At 44.5% G+C, this 20,386-nt stretch overlaps 1 protein-coding gene across 2 annotated transcripts in view; it reads left to right on the forward strand.

The window, feature by feature from the left end:
- Positions 1–19,128, forward strand: part of LOC116948100 (basal cell adhesion molecule-like) — a 33,726-nt gene extending 14,598 nt beyond the window's left edge. The window contains exons 9-16 of one of the 2 annotated variants that reach the window (XM_032964445.2): positions 312–427; positions 1,173–1,314; positions 4,137–4,261; positions 4,700–4,841; positions 4,944–5,049; positions 12,383–12,441; positions 14,895–14,981; positions 15,096–19,128. In XM_032964445.2, the coding sequence (XP_032820336.2) occupies positions 312–427; positions 1,173–1,314; positions 4,137–4,261; positions 4,700–4,841; positions 4,944–5,049; positions 12,383–12,441; positions 14,895–14,962 (758 nt within the window). In that variant the 3' untranslated portion in view covers positions 14,963–14,981; positions 15,096–19,128. Of the gene's footprint in view, positions 1–311; positions 428–1,172; positions 1,315–4,136; positions 4,262–4,699; positions 4,842–4,943; positions 5,050–12,382; positions 12,442–14,894 lie in introns of both variants that reach the window. The other variant, XM_032964444.2, reaches the window with a different exon arrangement.
- The last annotated feature ends 1,258 nt before the right edge of the window (positions 19,129–20,386 follow it).

Below are 20,386 nucleotides of genomic sequence, written 5' to 3' on the forward strand. Positions count from 1 at the left end.
GGACACGTTCAATTCCTGGGCAACTCACAATTGAAAGCTCACAAGTTCCAATCTCAGCTGAGGGTCACATGAGCCCCATTTTCATTGCTCCATGTTTGTTAAAAAAAGAAAATGTGTACGGATTGTAGAAAGTTCAACGGTGATGGTCTTTTATTGAAACTCACGAAACAGGTGGTGGAATTTCAATCACTGGCTCATGGTCACCAAATGTAAACAATTATCTCTGGCCAAATGCTTCCCTTAGCAGGAAGATGCCATAATTTTCCAGGTTACTGACGTAGTCGTCGTATTGTGTCTGACCCCTGCTTCAGATATTGATCCGCTGAGTCTGGTTCCCTTCGGACCGCTGACCGTGAGGGCTGGGGTCAGGGTGCACGTCACCTGCCAGAGTTCGGGCTCCGGACCCCTCTCGTACCGCTGGATCAAGGTCGAACTTGTGCCTGGTGTCAATACAGTTATACAAACCTGGTCTCACACACACTCCGCTTGCCTACTGGATCACAAGACGCAGCGCCCCAAAGGCTTTCCTTTAAATTACAGTCAACAAAGGTGCATCGTATACTCTGGAGAATACGGTATGGTTTTTATGCAAAGATAAAGTTCCTCAGACATAAGTCCCTTTCTCAAATGATTATAGACAGAGCTATGCTACCCTTGGTTTAAACCTGCACCATTTTTTTAATTAATGTTGGAATTTCTCCCAATTTTATCCCAATTGTCCTTTTGGCGTCACATCACGGGAATGAAGTAACCTATGAGATCTGTCACAGAGCAGTGCAACCCTTCGTGTTTGAGAACGTCCCACGGAAGCGAATATCACAGAGCTACCTCTGGGATCCCTTCATCTGACTTCTGGTCCACGCTCTGTAGAGGGCAGAGCTTTCCCACCCGCACTGCCACCGAGAGTAATGTTCGTCGCATGAGCTGCAATTTAGCCAAATTCAGTTCAGAATGTAACATTTTAATTACGTTTTTTTTTTCTTCACACAGTCGTTGGTTAGCGGGCTGAGACCACAAGTTAATTGCACTACTAACTGAGGACCCCAGCAGTGCCAGCTCGGCACTGCTGCCTCCAAGCCACCCAAGTACCTCACCCGCGCCTCTCGCTACAAAGCCGTTCATGGTTGTTGACGTTTGTCTTCTCGTGTGTTGTCGTCATTGTCGTCGTTCAGGATGGCACGACGGTGTCAGACTCGACAAAGGTCGTCATAGAGAGTGCACAGTTCAGCGATGCTGGCGTCTACACCTGCAATGCCTGGCTGCTGGCTCACCCGCACATCACCGCCAGCGAGAGCGTCAGCCTGCTCGTGCAAGGTATAACTGGCAGTAACAATAGCAAGGTGGCCAACGGTAGTGACAACAGCAAGGTGACCAACGGCAGTAACAATAACAAGGTGACCAACGGCAGTGACAATAGCATGGTATCAACAGCAGTGACAATAGCAAGGTGGCCAACGGTAGTGACAACAGCAAGGTGACCAACGGCAGTAACAATAGCAAGGTGACTAACAGCAGTAAGAATAGCAAGGTATCAACGGTAGTGACAACAGCAAGGTGACCAACGGCAGTGACAATAGCAAGGTGACCAACGGCAGTAAGAATAGCAAGGTATCAACGGTAGTGACAATAGCAAGGTGACCAACGGCAGTAACAATAACAAGGTGACCAACGGCAGTGACAATAGCAAGGTGACCAACGGCAGTGACAATAGCAAGGTGACCAACGGCAGTAACAATAACAAGGTGACCAACGGCAGTAACAATAGCAAGGTGACCAACGGTAGTGACAATAGCAAGGTACCAACGGCAGTGACGATAGCAATGTACCAACGGCAGTGACAATAGCAAGGTGACCAACGGCAGTGACAATAGCAAGGTGACCAACGGTAGTGACAATAGCAAGGTGACCAACGGCAGTGACAATAGCAAGGTATCAACGGCAGTGACAATAGCAAGGTGACTAACAGCAGTAACAATAGCAAGGTATCAACAGCAGTAACAATAGCAAGGTATCAACGGCAGTGACAATAGCAAGGTGACCAACGGCAGTAACAATAGCAAGGTATCAACAGTGACAATAGCAAGGTATCAACGCAGTGACAATAGCAAGGTGACTAACAGCAGTGACAATAGCAAGGTGGCCAACGGCAGTGACAATAGCAAGGTGACCAACGGCAGTGACAATAGCAAGGTATCAACGGCAGTGACAATAGCAAGGTATCAACGGCAGTGACAATAGCAAGGTGACCAACGGCAGTGACAATAGCAAGGTGACCAACGGCAGTAAGAATAGCAAGGTATCAACGGTAGTGACAATAGCAAGGTGACCAACGGCAGTAACAATAACAAGGTGACCAACGGCAGTGACAATAGCAAGGTGACCAACGGCAGTGACAATAGCAAGGTGACCAACGGCAGTAACAATAACAAGGTGACCAACGGCAGTAACAATAGCAAGGTGACCAACGGTAGTGACAATAGCAAGGTACCAACGGCAGTGACGATAGCAATGTACCAACGGCAGTGACAATAGCAAGGTGACCAACGGCAGTGACAATAGCAAGGTGACCAACGGTAGTGACAATAGCAAGGTGACCAACGGCAGTGACAATAGCAAGGTATCAACGGCAGTGACAATAGCAAGGTGACTAACAGCAGTAACAATAGCAAGGTATCAACAGCAGTAACAATAGCAAGGTATCAACGGCAGTGACAATAGCAAGGTGACCAACGGCAGTAACAATAGCAAGGTATCAACAGTGACAATAGCAAGGTATCAACGCAGTGACAATAGCAAGGTGACTAACAGCAGTGACAATAGCAAGGTGGCCAACGGCAGTGACAATAGCAAGGTGACCAACGGCAGTGACAATAGCAAGGTGACCAACGGCAGTGACAATAGCAAGGTATCAACGGCAGTGACAATAGCAAGGTATCAACGGCAGTGACAATAGCAAGGTGACCAACGGCAGTGACAATTGCAAGGTGGCCAACGGCAGTGACAATAGCAAGGTGACCAACGGCAGTGACAATAGCAAGGTGACCAACGGCAGTGACAATAGCAAGGTGACCAACGGCAGTGACAATAGCAAGGTATCAACGGCAGTGACAATAGCAAGGTGGCCAACGGCAGTGACAATAGCAAGGTGGCCAACGGCAGTGACAATAGCAAGGTGACCAACGGCAGTGACAATAGCAAGGTACCACACAATCTCATTATCATGTGCTATAAAGAAGGGCCGAGGCCCAAAATGTCGCCTATTATATACCTTTAATTTTAAGGCAGGATTTTTGACGAATGTTTCAAGAACGTTTTATTTTTGCTTGTGTATCACTGCCAACGTAGTATCACCAAGTAATTTGCTACCTCACATTATGGGTGTCTTTTTTGCGACATGTAAATAGAAATGCGTTTCATCCTATCAGCCTATTGGCTTTCCAGACGATTATTATGTACTACATGTATGTTGAACTTCTTTCACACCGTACATAGCCAACCACGCTAATCGAAGGTGCGGGGGAAGGACAATAAGTAAGCAAACTCTGGACCGGTGTTGCCCTTCTGGGTTCTCATCAGTCGAGTCACAAATTTGACGGTGCTTTTTGTTTCCGGCCATTTGACATGTTGAACCTTTGGGCCTGTGCTCAGCATACAAATATACATGTTGTGAAATTGAATCATGGTATCACATCGTGGCTGATGGTAATGGCTGGGTGAGGCCTTGATCCAGCAGTGGCACAACCATGGCTGATGGTCGTGTCGTGAAAAAATGTAATCACTGCAATCCTATAAACTATTTTTTTTTTTACCAGGTAAGGACCACTGAGCGACATTGCTCTTTTTCAGAATCGACCTAGGCCACAAATTATAGCTCAACATGGTGGCTTATCACGTAGACATTTATCGTCGTCGAATACTCCAAACACATGTTTCTAAATATGGAGGGAAAAACCGGAGGACTCGGAGATAAATCCACGCGAGCACGTGGAGAATATGCAAACTCCAAATATCCAGGGTCGGGATCGAATCCACGACCTCCTGCATACCAGGCGAGGTAGTTAAGATCTCGCCATTGTGGCATCGTAGTAGCGATACGGGCATCTTTATTTTATGTGTGTGTGTGTGCACGACCACAGGAAAGCCTCACATCTTGAGTGATGAGGACGTGTACCTCCAGAATGAGGGAAGTGCCCTCTCCCTGCTGTGCGAAGCAGTCGGCTTCCCCAAGCCCAACATCAAGTGGAGCCACGCTGGAAGGCCTGTACGCCCCCTCGTCCTTCTGTTTACATCTTTAAAATGTATATGCTCTGGGTCTTTCGGTAAAGTCACGTAGATGGTTCAAAGAAAATAACAAAAAAGATACGACGTTTCGATCACAACACAAGCGATCGCCATGCTCCTGATGACGATTACTTGTGTTGTGATCGAAACGTCGTAGTTTTTTGTTATTTTCTTTGAACCATCTACGTGACTTTACCGAAAGACCCAAAGAATATTAATTCCTGTAGTCACGAAAGCTTTAAGTCAATCTTTGAAATGTTTTATTCCAAGCAGCAACATGTGTTAAACGAGCAAACTCTGGACCGGTTTTGACCTTCTGGGTCTCACCGGCAGAAGTTGGCCTTGTTGACCAAATGCTGGTGTTGAGTTCATGCGAGAGGTGCGTGATAGCTCCGTGTTTTTTTTTCGTTGTTGACAGAGCAACACCGAGAGCATAAAAGACAACAAGCTCACAAGCGAACTGAAGCTCAGGGTAACAGATGACCTGCGGTACGTCACGTGCAACGCATCAAACCAGTATGGGGCAGCGGTGAAAGTTTTTCATTTGCAACGTCCATCAGGTGAGCAGTGAGCAAGTGCAGCCCACCTGTAAGAATGCTTGCATTGTTGTTGTTACCGTTTCACATGCGCATCATAACCGTATGATGTCATGCTTTCCACAGCCGCAGAGGATGCGTATATAATCATTCTAGCTGTCGCTGCAGCACTACTGATAATTGGATCCGTTGCGTTCGTCATGTGGCGTAAAAGGAGGCATCGTTATAGAAGGTAAAGTGAATGAGTGGTCGTGATCGGTGCACTGCATTACGACACGTGGGCCGTCTTTAATCGTTCAATTGCTTGAAAAGAAATCCCAAATATGAGACACAATTCAAAACATTTTATTCTCAGCATATATCCTGGTGCATGAAGGTCATATTTTATTGCATAGAATATGGACCGCTGTGTAACTGTCAAACTCTTGGTCATCGTGTTGCACACTGGCCCGTGCTTGCGAATAGAATGATATAAACATTTACTTCTTTGAGCAAGTGCACGGAATGTCCTGTGCACCAGAAAAATCGCAAAATGTAACTGTAAGCTGCCTTTCCATCCCACTGTTGACTTTGCTGAACTCCATGTGGACCCAATGGGGCTCTTCCTGATACAAACGATGCTCTGTCATTTGATCCAGTTGTATTTATTCGTGATGATTCTAAAAGATTTTAGACTCATATAGTGCTCCATTGTAGACCACAGAATCAAGTAAATCCATTTGGCGAGAATGCATCACATTTTGAGAAACAAAGATGACATATTTAGCAAATTGACACTGAATATAACTTGGGAATACATTTGGATTTTATTTCACAATTTTTACTTTTGATGGACACAATTGTAACGGGGTGGGTTTAATCAATGGCCTTTTATTCTAGATTTGAAGTTTTCGTGACTGCAAGGATCCATACTCTTTGGTTCTTTATAGTAAAGTCACGTAGGTGAAAATAAAATCAAATTAAAATAAACAAAACTGAAAATAATTGAATTAAAACACGACGTTTCGGAAGCAACACAAGCTTCCGTCATCAGGTGCGACAACCACGGCAAAAAAAATGTTTTACTGTAGTGGGCTTGGTTGTCCTTCTTGATGACGGAAGCTTGTGTTGCTTCCGAAACGTCGTGATTTAATTTAATTTAATTATTTTGAGTTTTATTTTATTATTTGTATTTTTTATATATGATTTTGATATTATTTTCACCTACGTGACTTTACCGAAAGAACCAAAGAGTATGGATCCTTTTAATTATGTTTCTGAAAACATTCTACCGGTGTATACGTATCTCTTTTTTGTTTAAATAGAGATAGCTACATCATCTATATGCCAGGCAAAGTATTTGGTGATGCTGCTGCTGCATTGGCAATGGTGCTCAAGCACAATTCCTCAATAACGCTGCGGCCTTAAAAGTAAAAAATATATATAATGGGTGACGTTCCGGGTAATGACCCTTCTTCACAGCATGTACATCTCACACTTGGGGATGAGTTTTTATTTATTTAAAGAATTGTGTTTTTTTTATTTGCAGGGACTATTGTGTTTTCTTTTATCTTTCTTGGCCGTTCTCATCACTTGCATGGTTGCTACATATTTACGGGCCTGCATGCCAGCAGAAGCGACGTTGCCCGATGCAATGTAACAATATATTTGGCGGGAGAATCAAGAAGTGATGTCATATTCGCAACGTCATTCCCTGGGTTTTCTGATAAATCCGAATGAAACAAAAAACATGACATTCGTATAACACAAAATTTCATATTTAGGCCTGATTTTCCTACGTATTTAGATATAATTCCAAAAATTGGGAGAGCATCCAGACTAAATACCAAATGTTTAGCGGGGAGAAAGCCCTCCGGCATACAAGGCCCCCATATTTGTTACAAAGGGCACCTGAATATTAACAATCGTGGGTACAGTGTAATCCAATACACTATTCACCAAGAAAACACGGCGAAACAATTACCCACCGCACACACACACACAGAGCAGGCACAATGAGCCCTATAAAAGCGCTCGTAAATTATACACACGTCGCTAAGTAGGCAAGTGTCCGTGTAAGTTATTGTATTTTTTTTGTGAAGATAGTTGCTCGGTCTAGTACCGGGGTCGGCAACCAAAATAACAAGGAGGTGACATTTTTTTAAAATAAAAATTGCGTAAAAAAATAAAATAATTAAATGCAATGTGAGTAACGTCACGACGCAGTCACCTAAAAGAGCCGTGGAGAGGGCAGCGTTTTGGCAGTTGTCCGCTTGTTAAGTTATTCCGTGGAATAAATGCGTAACTACATTTATAATATATATGTGTAGTTGCGCATAGACGGCATTGCGTACATATACAGCCCCTTTGTCAATCCACTGACGGTTGGTGACATTGCCCTGTGGGCCGGCAGAGGTTATTTGACCATGCCTCACCGCGTCGGGAACGCACGGGCAGTACGTGTGGTGTACTCGCACACACACAAAAAACAACCAACACTAATATACCCCCATAGCCTCTAGCAAACCGCTGGGGGTGAAGGCAATGGGGGGGGGGGGTGATGCCCCCCCCCCACCACCACCCCGTTTGCCATCACCAATGAAAATACATCGAGCGTCTGTTTATTATTGTAGGGCCCTGTGTAAAAAATAAAAAAACGCTTGGGAGTTCCGGGACCATCCCAGTCATAATCCACCTCTGCTGCTGGGACGACGGCTCTATAGCGAGCACCTATCAAGGCCTACACGGCAGCACGCGGGTTTCAGTGGTGGAATCGGAGTCCTTAACATGCTGTCGGGGGGGGGGGGGGGTGGGGGAGAATCTCCAATTGTCACCTTGGGTCAAATTGTCCATAATAGAGTTTTTTTGGGTTAGATCGCATAAATATATAAATGTGTCGTTAAAACCCGCCACCACCCGACACAGGCAATCAGTAAGGGTTTTCACGTAAACAGAACGTGCTAATTCCTTGCTAGTTCAGCACACCGGTGTGTTGGAGAGTAAGCCCCACAACATTTACCATACGAGTACAGTGACGTTTCGCCGGTAATTACAACCAGCCTCATCAGGCGACAGCCAGAGTTGTGGATAAATCCTCTTGTCTTAAATAGAGGTGTAAAACTGTGAGCCAATCAGGTGCGAAGAGAAGGGGAGGGGGTTAAATGTATTCATATAGATTACAATGGATCTCTGTTATTGGTTGGGTTATTCAGTTAACCAACATAATGCGCATGCATAACGCGCACGCACATTATGCATGCACACTATGGTAGCGGGTTTAATGACACATTCATATTTACCCGATCTAAACCCAAAAACCTCTATTATGGATAGTTACGGTCGCGATAGCCCTACGACTACGACGTGTTAAACTGGGTCAAGTTCTATTTACAGAGACAAATCACGATGCCGTTTCTACTCCAGTGGAGGTCGGTTAAACTCACGCACCGCACGGGTGCGTGACACCGGCTAGCGAAGTGCACGGGGAATGACAGGGCCTCCTGGTGCTCAAAGTATCACCGGCCACGCTTCTTGAACTTTTCGCGATTTTATTTTTGCCCAACGCTGGGGAGATTACACCATGTAACACGATTTTTGTCCCTGGGTAGTAAGTGTCATTTCCTAATTGCGTATGCCTTAAAAGTATATCAAATGGCTATTATTATTCCCCACAAACTTTGCTTTTGTGACCAGGACTTTACGTGAAGGAACGACACAAATGCACACCACGTTTTCTCATTGAAAATAGGTAAATTTTGAAAATATCATTGTCCTGGTCACAAAAGCAACGTTTGTGGGAAATAATAGGCATTGTCTGTACTTTTGAGGCATAGGCAATTAGAAAATAACACTGACTACCCAGGAACAAAAACTAATATTTTGTTTTGATTTAAAGCTTTCGTGACTGCAGTAATTCATATTCTTAGTTTTTTCGGTAAAGTCACGTTGAAGAGAAACAACAAAATAATAAAAAAAATATAAAACAATTAAAAATTCTCACGACGTTTCGACCATAACTGTGTCAACACACCTGATGATGACCGTTTGAGTTATGGTCGAAACGTCGTGAGAATTTTTTTATTGTTTTATATATATTTTATTATTTTGTTGTTTCTCTTCAACGTGACTTTACCGAAAAAACTAAGCATATAATATTTTGTTGTCACACAGTGTTATTGTACGCTGCGATGCAATACCACAAGGGGACGACACGAGCAAGCGCAGGGCAGAGTGCTGGAGCCAGAAAGCAATTGTTGAACTTTCAAGCAAAATAACAACATTTATTAAAGTACTTTACTTGACCAGGTAAGGGCCCACTGAGCTGTACAGCTCTTTATTGTTTTCAGAAGAGACCTGGCCGCACGTGACAACTCTAAACCGGTGGGTTTTCACCTGGGAGTGCGAGATGCCCTTTCTGGGGGTGGCGAGACACGGCCAGATTTATATTATTAGCTCGTTCGGTAAAGTCACGTTGAAGGGAAACAATTAAATAATAAAATATATAACAATAAAAAATTCTCACGACGTTTCGACCATAAAACAAACGGTCGTCATCAGGTGTGTCGGTTTGCATACATTTATTTATTTTTAAACGGTGTATTTATTTATTTAAAAAACCGTCAGCGGCACGCGCAGCGATTTGGCAGTTTATTTAGAAGGACTAGTCCATCAATGTTCTGAAAGAGGAGGGGAAAGACTAAAAATTAATGTATGCTGTCTGAAAGCCACTGTAAGCGTGAACAATCAATTAAGACCTGAAATGGTTTATCAAATCTTTCCAATTATCTTTTTCCAAGACAGAGGTTCTTTTTAAGCCATCTGGCTACCATGAGAGATTCGTTCATGAGGCTATCCACATATACAAGCACAGAGACAATTTCAACCGAGAAGATGGATTCTGGCTTAGCAATCATTGGAAAGATTTGATAAACCATTTCAGGTCTTAATTGATTGTTCACGCTTACAGTGACTTTCAGACAGCATACATTAATTTTTCGTCTCCCCCCTCCTCTTTTCAGAACATAGATGGACTAGTCCTTCTAAATAAACTGCCAAATCGCTGCACGTGGCGCTGACGTTTTTTATAAATAAATAAATACACCGTTTAAAAATAAATAAATGTAAGCAAACCGACACATCTGATGACGACCGTTTGTGTTATGGTCGAAACGTCGTGATAATTTTTTATTGTTTTATATCTTTTATTATTTTATTGTTTCCCTTCAACGTGACTTTACCGAAAGAGCTAATAATATGAATTACTGCAGTCACGAAAGCTTTAAATCAAAATTTTACGGCCAGATTTGTTTAGAAGGTAAATAATCGAAAACACAAATTAAGCACGGGCACGTGAGTGCAACTACTTTGTTTCACCAAACCCTCTATGCATTTATTAGCATTTCTAGATTTGAAGCTTTCGTGACTGCAAGGATCCATACTCTTTGGTTCTATTCGGTAAAGTCACGTCGTGATTTTTGTTGTTTTATTTTTTACCTACGTGATTTTACCGAATAGAACCAAAGAGTATTTATTAGCATATTATTGTCTAGGATTGACAACCAAAGGGATGCAAGGCCACAGTAAAGGTTAAGAACTACTTTTAAACGCACGTTGAATCAAAATGTGGAAGGAAAAGCCTGAGGACCCGGAGATAAATCCACACGACCACGGGGAGAACATGCAAACTCCAAATAAACATGCTTTAATCCACCAGCCCTATTGACATTTCAGATCAAGACTAATCGTCATCATCACGATCCATGTCCACTGCACATTTCGTCATATTTTTTTTTAATTCCGCTTCCCACTGTATTGTGCCAATCTGCTCAAGTAGTTCCACATCTTCCTGGCACCGATCTCTTGTTATGCCGTCCTCAAGCCATTCTCTGAACAAAACACTTTAAAATTTTCTGTTGTCTACACGCGTGTCCAAATAGTTCCAGTTTCCTTCTCATTACTGCCTGCATCACCCGGTCTTCTTCTATGTGCAACCTTTTTTCTTGATGCTATGCTAGTCACTCTTTTGGTCCAGCTTCGATGCAATATCCTTCTGTAGCAATACATGTCTAGTGCCAATACCATATCATATCTCTGCGGTGTTTGTTTAAGCAAAGCAAACCCCTGCGTCAATGGGGTTTGTGTACAGTGTTATTTTGCTGTTGAATGACGTTGCATCATTCAGAGGGAGTGATCTTCCCAATAACGCCAAGTTAATCCAACTGGCATTTGTTTAACAAATCTGAATCTGCTGATGAGACCCAGAAGGGAAAAAAAAACTGGTCCACGCTTTGTTGTCTTCATCAACAAATGCTGATTCATGATTGTTGGTCTGGAAAGCCAATCGTCCCAAGGACGAAGCAATATTCGTATTTATATTCAGAAAGAAAGAATGGAGCTCTGCTTACATTCAGCTTGGAGTGAGTGACACGTGCCTTGGGTAATTTCAAACAGAGCAGAGATGATGTGTGTGTACTTGTGCTGGTCAAACATTTATTTCATGCCAAACATGTCTAATACACACTATATGCATTCACGAAATGCATCGAATGTATTGTTTTCCAAATACTCATCAACACAAATGGAGAATTAAGTGGATTTTTTTTAACACGAGCTGTTTTCAATGGTTTTCACCTTTGCATACCACACAAAGTGCTTTAAAAATGCGTATTTGGGTAAATAACTGTTAAATATATTTTTTTAACATCTACCAAAATACAAGTAACAATGCTACTACTGCGTAGGTTATTTTGTACGGTTGCTTAGCGCTTTTATCTTGTTCTCGGCTTGCACCACGTGCTGTTCAGCGCGATGTCTGACGTTTCCCTCGATGTGCTGGGAGCTTCCCCAGGAACTCATTCGCTCACTCTTTGTGTACTGGAGTGAAACGTCGGACATCGTGGACAACACGCAGTACAATCCAAAAACACGTCTCAGAGTAATATGAAGTACAGTAATCCGCACCGACCAGTGTCCAGTCTGGTGAAGTATGGTCAAATTATTACCTGCGTGGTGTGGAGAGCCCCTTATCAAACAGTGAAATGGCAAAACAGAATCTACAACGATGGTCTTTATCCAGCAATGCCTCACTAAGTCTCAAGACTCTGTCGAGACACTTGCCCGTCGGGATGTGTCATCAATTCCCTCTTGAAGGTTCGACATACAGAAGGAAGCCAGCGTTACCCGGAGAAAACCCAACCTTGCACACGAGGTGGCTGTCGGTCAATGTTCCACACAGGTGGCTTCAACTACCCATTGCCGTGCCGACATTTCCAGGCCCCATCTCACAGCCCACGCCTGAAACTCCCAGATATTCCCAGACACGCTCTCGCTCAAGCTCAGACCTGCCTTTTAGCTCCTCTGTGCCACCTTGAGTATAGTGGCATCGCTAACTTTGCACATATCAAAGGCATGGCCTCCGGTCACGTGCCCTGGTATTGTACTCGCCCTGCCTTGAGGAATCAGAAAAGCTGTTTTCTCCAGAAGGTTCGCGATTCCCACGGCCGCCAGCCGATGTCCGAGTAACACACGGACGGTGCCGTACGTGGGAATTGACACGTGAATGTGTTACATGTACTTTTTTTGCACAGGCACAATGGGATGAATGGCACCAATCTCCACACGATAATGCTGGGACTCGCAGAGATGGGTAAGTTATCATCATCATCGTGATCAGCCATTGTCTAGCCACTGCTGGATGAAGGCCTTCCACACACCGTGACAGATGCTGCCACGATTACATTTTCGCACTCATTTACACACAAAGCGCTTGCCACACATGAACCAAAAGAACCTCGCTGGTCTCGTCAAGGAGCATGAACCATCGTCACGTGAACTGGGGTCATCCTCGCAGCAGCAGCGCCTTTTGGCTGCTGCCCGTCGAACAAAGACGGTGGTCACCGCATCGCGCGTTTTCAGATGCGCTTCTGCGGGCGTCTGGAACGCTCTCCCTTCCCAAATAAGGAAGCCACTGGAGCTATGGCACTTTTACATCTATATTGAAAACTTAATTTCTTCAGAACTGTGTTTAGTTTGCCGTCCTTCTCCCGCACCTCTGAGTCGCGCAGTTGACTACGTACGGCGGGAAATGAGTTCAACATACATGCATGCATACATACATCATCCTGCACGTGGACTGATATAATCGATCCATCTCCACAGCTGTCAACCTTTTGGATGCGTTCTCTCCTTCAGCTCACCCCAGTTACTTTTCTCAATTGTCCATCTGATGTCTCAGGATGTGTCTTTAATTTCCTGATCTGTGCATTCATTCACTGTTCTGTCTCTCCACGTCACTCCATGCATGTAAATCTCTCCGTGCATTGTGCCTTTTTCATCTTTTGCATTACTCGGAATGCTGCGCTGTTGCCAGCTGATATCCTTCGCACCTCCGATCGGCGTGGTTGGCTTCGGACTCGTGCGAAATAAGTTCAACAAACACACACACACGTGTGCATCCTAGTTCGACGCAGTGACGTTGACCCCCAGAGAGCTGTCGATTCCCATCAAGGAAATTGGGGAGCGGTGGCGCGTTGCTTTAGCACGCTGCGCTGCGAACCCCGGCGGCCTGAGTTCGATTCCCGACCACGGCTGACAGCAGCGGGTGACTGATCTCTGGACCGCTCCTAGGTCGCCTCCTTCTAGCACTACCGTGGCGAAGGACGGTCGAACACTCACACAAAGCCGGCATGGCGTGGGGACACCTCTGTCCAGCAGTGGATTGACGGAGGACTGTAAATTACGAAAGATTCATGTGTGTATGCAGCATGCTGCGGATACATTGCATCTGAAAGCTGTTAAATAAAATGTTTACTGTGGGGTTTTGAAAACAGATGGGTAACATAGCCGACTTGATCTGTCTGATGTAATGTTGCTCATGGCGTGAAATCCGTCCACTCTTGTCACGCGGCTTACAGACGGAATGGAGCAAGCAATGCATGCACACATCCGCTCCGTTTTTGCTATTAGTGGCCGTGCGGCACACGATGTCCCAGGGACAGTGGGGGGTGGGGGGCTCCAAAGACGAGCCGTGAATGGTGCACAGCGCGTGCAGATTAACGTCGAGTCGGTTTGCGAGGGTGCTTGAGCCGTTAACCGCACAGGAATTGTGTGTCGGTGTGAACCGCTGCTTCGGTGAGCTAATGCCAGCTCCCCCACCCCCGTTTATTAAATTTGTAGTATTCCCCGCAGTTTAATTTAATATCTATTGCACAATTCAATTGGATTGAATATTGATGGCACAATTCAACTGGATTGAATATTGATTGCACAATTCAACTGGATTAAATATTGATTGCTCAATTCGACTGGATTGAATAGTGATGGTACAATTCAACTGGATTGAATATTGATTGCTCAATTCAACTGGATTGAATATTGATGGCACAATTCAACTGGATTGAATATTGATTGCACAATTCAATTGGATTGAACATTGATGGTACAATTCAACTGGATTGAATATTGATTGTACAATTCAACTGGATTGAATATTGATGGAACAATTCAACTGGATTGAATAATGATTGTTCAATTCAATTGGATTGAACATTGATGGTACAATTCAACTGGATTGAATATTGATTGTACAATTCAACTGGATTGAATATTGATTGCTCAATTCGACTGGATTGAATAGTGATGGCACAATTCAACTGGATTGAATATTGATTGCTCAATTTGACTGGATTAAACATTGATGGTACAATTAAACTGGATTGAATATTGATTGCACAATTCGACTGGATTGAATATTGATGGTGCAATTCAACTGGTTTGAATATTGATGGCACAATTCGACTGGAATTAACATTGATGGTACAATTTAACTGGATTGAATATTGATTGCACAATTCAACTGGATTGAATAGTGATGGTACAATTCAACTGGATTGAATATCGATGGTAAAATTCGACTGGATTGCAGTAGTGCGTGGCTAAAGCTCGACAGAAGGAATGCTCCGCGTGCGGAGTCGCCGATCCGATTGCGAGCGGCAACGGCTTGAGCTGACCCTGTTGGATCGGGACGTTTTGAAATGCAGTAAAGTTCCGTCATTCCCTCCTGACTGACTCGGCTTTCGTTTGTCTCCCTCTCTCTCTCAGATGACGATGGGCATGAGGGTGACGAGTGTGACTTTCCCTACCCTGCTATTATAGTGTCCTCCCTATAGCGGATAAGAGGCGTTTACTGTAAGTATTACACATCACCTGCAATTTAAAAATCACATTCTACTGTTATTGCGGTGAACAAGAGCTACGGTATATACATTCATCCTTTTATTTGTGTGTTTTTTTTTAAACCAGAGTTTTCGCAAGGGTGTCCGAGCGAACGACTTCACTTGAGTCTAAAAACAACACCAGAAGACGCTCGTTGCGCAGATGCCCGTTGATTGTCCCCCCCCCACCCCCCACCGCCTCCCCGAGTCAGGCCACGAGCCCAGAAGTGACAGCACAGCAGCGTGATGTGAATCCCCACCCCACCCCAGCACGGTACGCACAGAGCAGAAATGCCCAATGCTTAGCACTTGATGAGGGGGTGTAGAGCTCCCCCATCCACACAGCGCTGTCTCAAAGTGTCGGCGAGCCCCTTCGCTTTACCACGCGTGGCCGAGTTTGTGGTCCTCGACTGAGCAGCGCAGGCCACGCCGCTCGCCACCGACCTCGACTTGACCTTTTTTGTTGGCAAACCTCCCGGCGTGCGTTCAGAATGTCAACAAAAAAAGGTGATTTCCTGCTCGAACGAGCATTGAAGCGGTGCGCACCTCCTGATTCTACGGCCCTGAGCCAGCGGTGGAAATTCCACATTCCTAATTTGTGGTGATGGGGGAGGGGGCGTGGGGGGAGAGGGGCGAGTCTATCCATAGGAAAACCAATGTTGACTTCCCCCACAAAGTAGTTCCTAATTTGTGGACCATGCAGGGATGATGGGTTGAGTGAACCCCCTAGCAGAATTTCAACGCGTCCCAGTTGAACCGCTCGCTACTGACACTGATGTTTTGGCAGGGGACCGCCAGTGTATATTAATCTCATTATTAACCTGCTGCAAATGTCCCAACAGTTGAGGACGTTCCCAGGCAACTCAACGCTGCACTCGGCGGCGCTCGTCAGCGCCGGGCATGGCAGTGGTGTTCGCGAAGGCCCTACCGCTGTAATCGGTCTTTCTTTAATCAAGTGTTCACTGGGGTTGTTTAGTATTCTGAAGGTACAGGCAAAGGCTCGTGCAGCCCAGACTGGGAGGGGTGGGGGGAGGACAAAAAGAGTTTTGGGAAGAGCGATGTTTCAAAGTGGAGTTCCCTTCATGCATTGGCTACAGCGAGCAGCAACCGATGAGATGTTCACGGAAACAAAGAGCACTGTCAGGTTCGTATGTGAACTCTTCATTGGGCATTCAAGGGACATTGCGAGTGAATCTATCAGAAGCCACCTGCTTAAATAATGGGTTAACCCAGCATGTGCATAGCAACAGCGTGAATAACAACCAACTCAACCTTGCTTCATCTCAGACGTGGCTTAAGTAAGGTATCTTGCCCATCTAAGATGAACTTTTTACGATAATTCTGAAATTCATAACAAAGATGGGTATATTCTCAGGAATTGTATATATGTTTATCCTCAATCTAAGCCTTTTATTTAGTGGTTTCCTCCAACATGTAAACGCTCATGAATTGTACGTATGTTAAAACTTCTTTCGCACCGTACGTAACCAACCGTGCAAATCGGAGGTGCGGGGGAAGGACAACAAACTAAACACAAACAGCAGTTAAAATTTTTTTAATTAGCCAATGGTACTATTTTATATATGTATGTAGGACCGCAGAACTTGGGCAGTTGTTGGCGCCGGCTTATCACGTGGCTGCCTTCCTGCTTGTCTGTGCTTCCTCCTCGCGTCTCGAGAGGCAGTTCTCTCTCGACGAGCGCAGACGGTGTGCTTTGTCGATTGAAATTGTTACCAGATGAAGCTCTGGTCAATCAGAATCCGTCCCAATTGGTGTCGGAACAGGTTTGAGTCGAGTAGTGAAATGGGTAAAGGTACAGCCCTACAATTACTCACTCACTCCACCGCCTGCACAAGGACCTCCACGTCTTAGAGGGAGGTCTCGAGCCCCACGAGAGGGTATTTGTGCTGCTCTTCCATGCTGGTCAGATATTCTGGAAGCAGTTTTATGATAAAAGTATGAAATTATTGATTAAAAACATTTCTATGTCAGTAATCTATATACAGTATATAAAAGGGAAATTTGTGAATGTGTGTCTGTTCGAAATGTTTAGCATACTTCCCGACATGCAACAAACTTGAAATTTGGCATGTGGGTAGTTTCCAAACTGTACACAATGCAAAAAGTATAAAAATTAGACTTTTGTATTTGGTGGGGGGGGGGTACACAATAATGGATATATTTTGCACGGCAAGTGAGCGGTGACGTCACATCTGTGATGTCACCCGCATGCGGCAGCGTCACGCAGTGTGCCTGCTGACGTCATCGCCCCCCCCCCCACCCGCCACGTAGTACAGTATATATTTATTTGTGTTTTTAAAATGTATTAATTTACGACATTCGCTATGACCCTCTGCTGATATGTTGTCACCCTTCCAGAAGAATCCCTTGGTAATGTTTTATTTAACAATACTCCCCCTCTCACGTGTGGGTTTTCTCTGGGTACTCCGGTTACCTCCCACGTGGAGAAAGACCAGGTTAATTTGGATTTGGCAAAACATCTCAATATAGGACCGCAGAGCTTGAGCAACCTTTGCCGCCAGTTATGGCTGCCTTCCCGCTTGTCTGGTTTTCTGCGCCTCTGCATCATTCTCACAGTGAACAAAACCTGCCCATTACAAATTCCAAATTACTATCGATTAATATTTTGAATTATAATTTAGAGTCTGAGCTTGACAACCCTCCAACGGCTTTAACACGTCTTGTCTACAATGCATTGATAATAAACCATACTTATTACGAATAAATTATGAACTCGTTTCAACAAAATATGAAAATGTTAGTATAATTTGCGAAGTACAGTAGATTTGCGATTATATTTCTCCGTGTATTCATCTTTTTTTTATTTACATTACTCTCTTTATATGCTTATGAGTTGGTCACATTTTTGGTCATTGAAAATGTCACGTGCTCGGCAAAGACCCTGGGGCCTGCCCAGGACATGGTTGGTGGCTGGGCTGTGTCGCTCGGCTGGCCTGGAAATGTCTGGGAAGTCCCAAGGAAAAGCTGGGAGCTTGTCGCCAGGAGATGGGAGGTGTGGACCGCCACTACTCAACACGCTGGCGCCGCGATCCTCACCTGGACAAGCGGATTGAGAAACGAACGAACGAACGAACATTCTGATCTAGATATGGGGGCCTAAATCGGCAGTGGCAAATGTTTGTGATTTATCCAGCGGCGCACTTCAAGATCCCGTGCGGCATGTTGGCCCATCGGTAGATGCATGAAATATACGCGTGATTGAATTCATATGTAAGTGAGGAAGATCATCAGGCATGAAGGCTTGACTGTGAGTTGTGAAAAAGACAAGCTGTTTAATAATTCCGGTTGAATGCTGTTAGGCCGCAGCCATTCACATCTGTAACAAATGTAAATGGCTGTGACAATCCACGCACAAATTGTATTGGGTTTTTATTTGCAATACAAGTTAAAAGTGGCCGATTGTAATTACAGATGCAAGGCATTGTGGTGAGGTAATTTCATGAATGTTAAGACTTTTTGTTAAAAGAAAAAAATCTGTAACAGTTCTGAGGTAAAGTCCATTTTGTCACACTTTATACTTGTAAATCCAACATCTTTGAAATGAATGTACCGAATTTATGTTTACAGGAGGGTTATAAAAAAAAATTGCGATATGTCACACGTATGTGATTTTATAGAGCGGTGATTTTAGGTGAAAACGATGCTGTTTCATGGATACAAGATCATGATTAACGATGGAAAATAAAGTATGTTGCCGCTCAATTTGAACTTGTCCTCTCTATATAATGCCTATTATATGCATTAAACTTTATAGGCCATGTCTTTCATGGTGATTTCTTGATTCTTATTTTAAAAACTGCGATGGAACATAAGAGACAGCTTCTGTCATCTTAATGCTCCTCTAAGTCCCTCCTTTACTCGGAGCACTAAAACTAATCTGATTTCATGTAACAAAATGCCAAGATGTTGTGACGTTTTGTTTTATCGTCGCTAGGATTTAAATAATATTTTGGTGAAATAATGTAATGAATAGCTCAAATAAAAACAAAGTTAAAGATCAATTGTAGATGAACTCTCTCAGTCTGTGTATTCGTTACTATGTATTGTTAATGTTAAATGCCTTCTACAATAAATTAATGATTCACGATTTCTGAGTCCACTGCTGGATTAAGGCCTCCGCCTACGTCGTGTTGGTCGCGGGGATTTTTTGACCAGGACGCTTGTGCCAGGCCTGGCCTGGCACACTTCGTGGCGAATAGCGGTTGTTGTTGTTGTTGTTGACCACCACACTCACCCCCACGCGGGTCAGTGGAGGTTGCTGAAATGGGTGTGGGGCGAAGACATTGGTGCTGGTTCAATGTCACTCGCCACCGATGTCAGGCCGTGGCCAAGGAATGAAACCCGAGTGCATTGATCTCGAGAGGGCATTTCGGCGCCGTGATAACCCCTGCGCCAGCGACCTCTCTACCGTTCGACTCGACTGTCACCAAACACCAGCGTGGGCTTCACGCGAAACACGAGGGGCTCGATGTTTCTATTTGGTTGGGGTGGTGGGCAGGGCCAGATTATCCGAGTAACAAAAGTAGCTACAACACGTGTAGTAGCTGCTACACGTGTAGTAGCTACAACACGTGTAGTAGCTACTACACATGTACTAGCTACGGGTCCCGCACTTTTAAGGGTCCCGCGCTAAATGCTTTCAAGCTATCAATTCCGGTTCAGTGATTCTGCACTTGCTCTATTACTATAGTACTATACCGCCTTCAACTTTTATGAACGACTGGGTGTTTACGGTTAGCGATTTGTCGTATTAGCTGGCTGTATAACAAATGAAAAAATACAATTACTTTACTGTGAAATACTCTTTGGTTCTATTCGGTAAAGTCACGTAAAAAATAGAACCAAAAAGTATGGATCCTTGCAGTCACGAAAGCTTTAAATCTAGAATTTACTGTGAAAGTAAAAAAAAAGTATGCGTTTTAATATTTACGTCTTTTTTTTATTTAGGGCCCTTTATAATATCACGCTACAGGCCCCGCACGAGCTTCATCCGGCACTGGCGGTGGGTGCTTTGGTTTCTTATTTAAACAACAGCGAACAACAAAAAGGACATCGACAATGAAACATCGACACCCTCCTACACGCGTGGTCGCATCGGCGTTGCACAAGTGCAGCCACCGAACGCAGCACCCCCCCCCCCCCCGTCTGACAAGGATGTTTGTCGGGGATAATTCTATGCGACGCGGCTTTTGGCTTCAGCGGCCCTATCCATAAGAGGGGCAAATCATCAAGCATCTAGGAGGAAGAGATGGGAGGGGGGGGGGATGGAGGGGTGGAGGAGGGGGATGGAGGAGAGGAGGGGGCGATGGATGGGGGGGGAGGAGGAGGGGGGGTGGA

This window comes from Petromyzon marinus, chromosome 32 (assembly GCF_048934315.1).
Source record: "Petromyzon marinus isolate PM22_M1 ecotype Great Lakes invasive population chromosome 32, UKy_Petmar_22M1.pri1.0, whole genome shotgun sequence".
Lineage (NCBI taxonomy): Eukaryota > Metazoa > Chordata > Hyperoartia > Petromyzontiformes > Petromyzontidae > Petromyzon > Petromyzon marinus.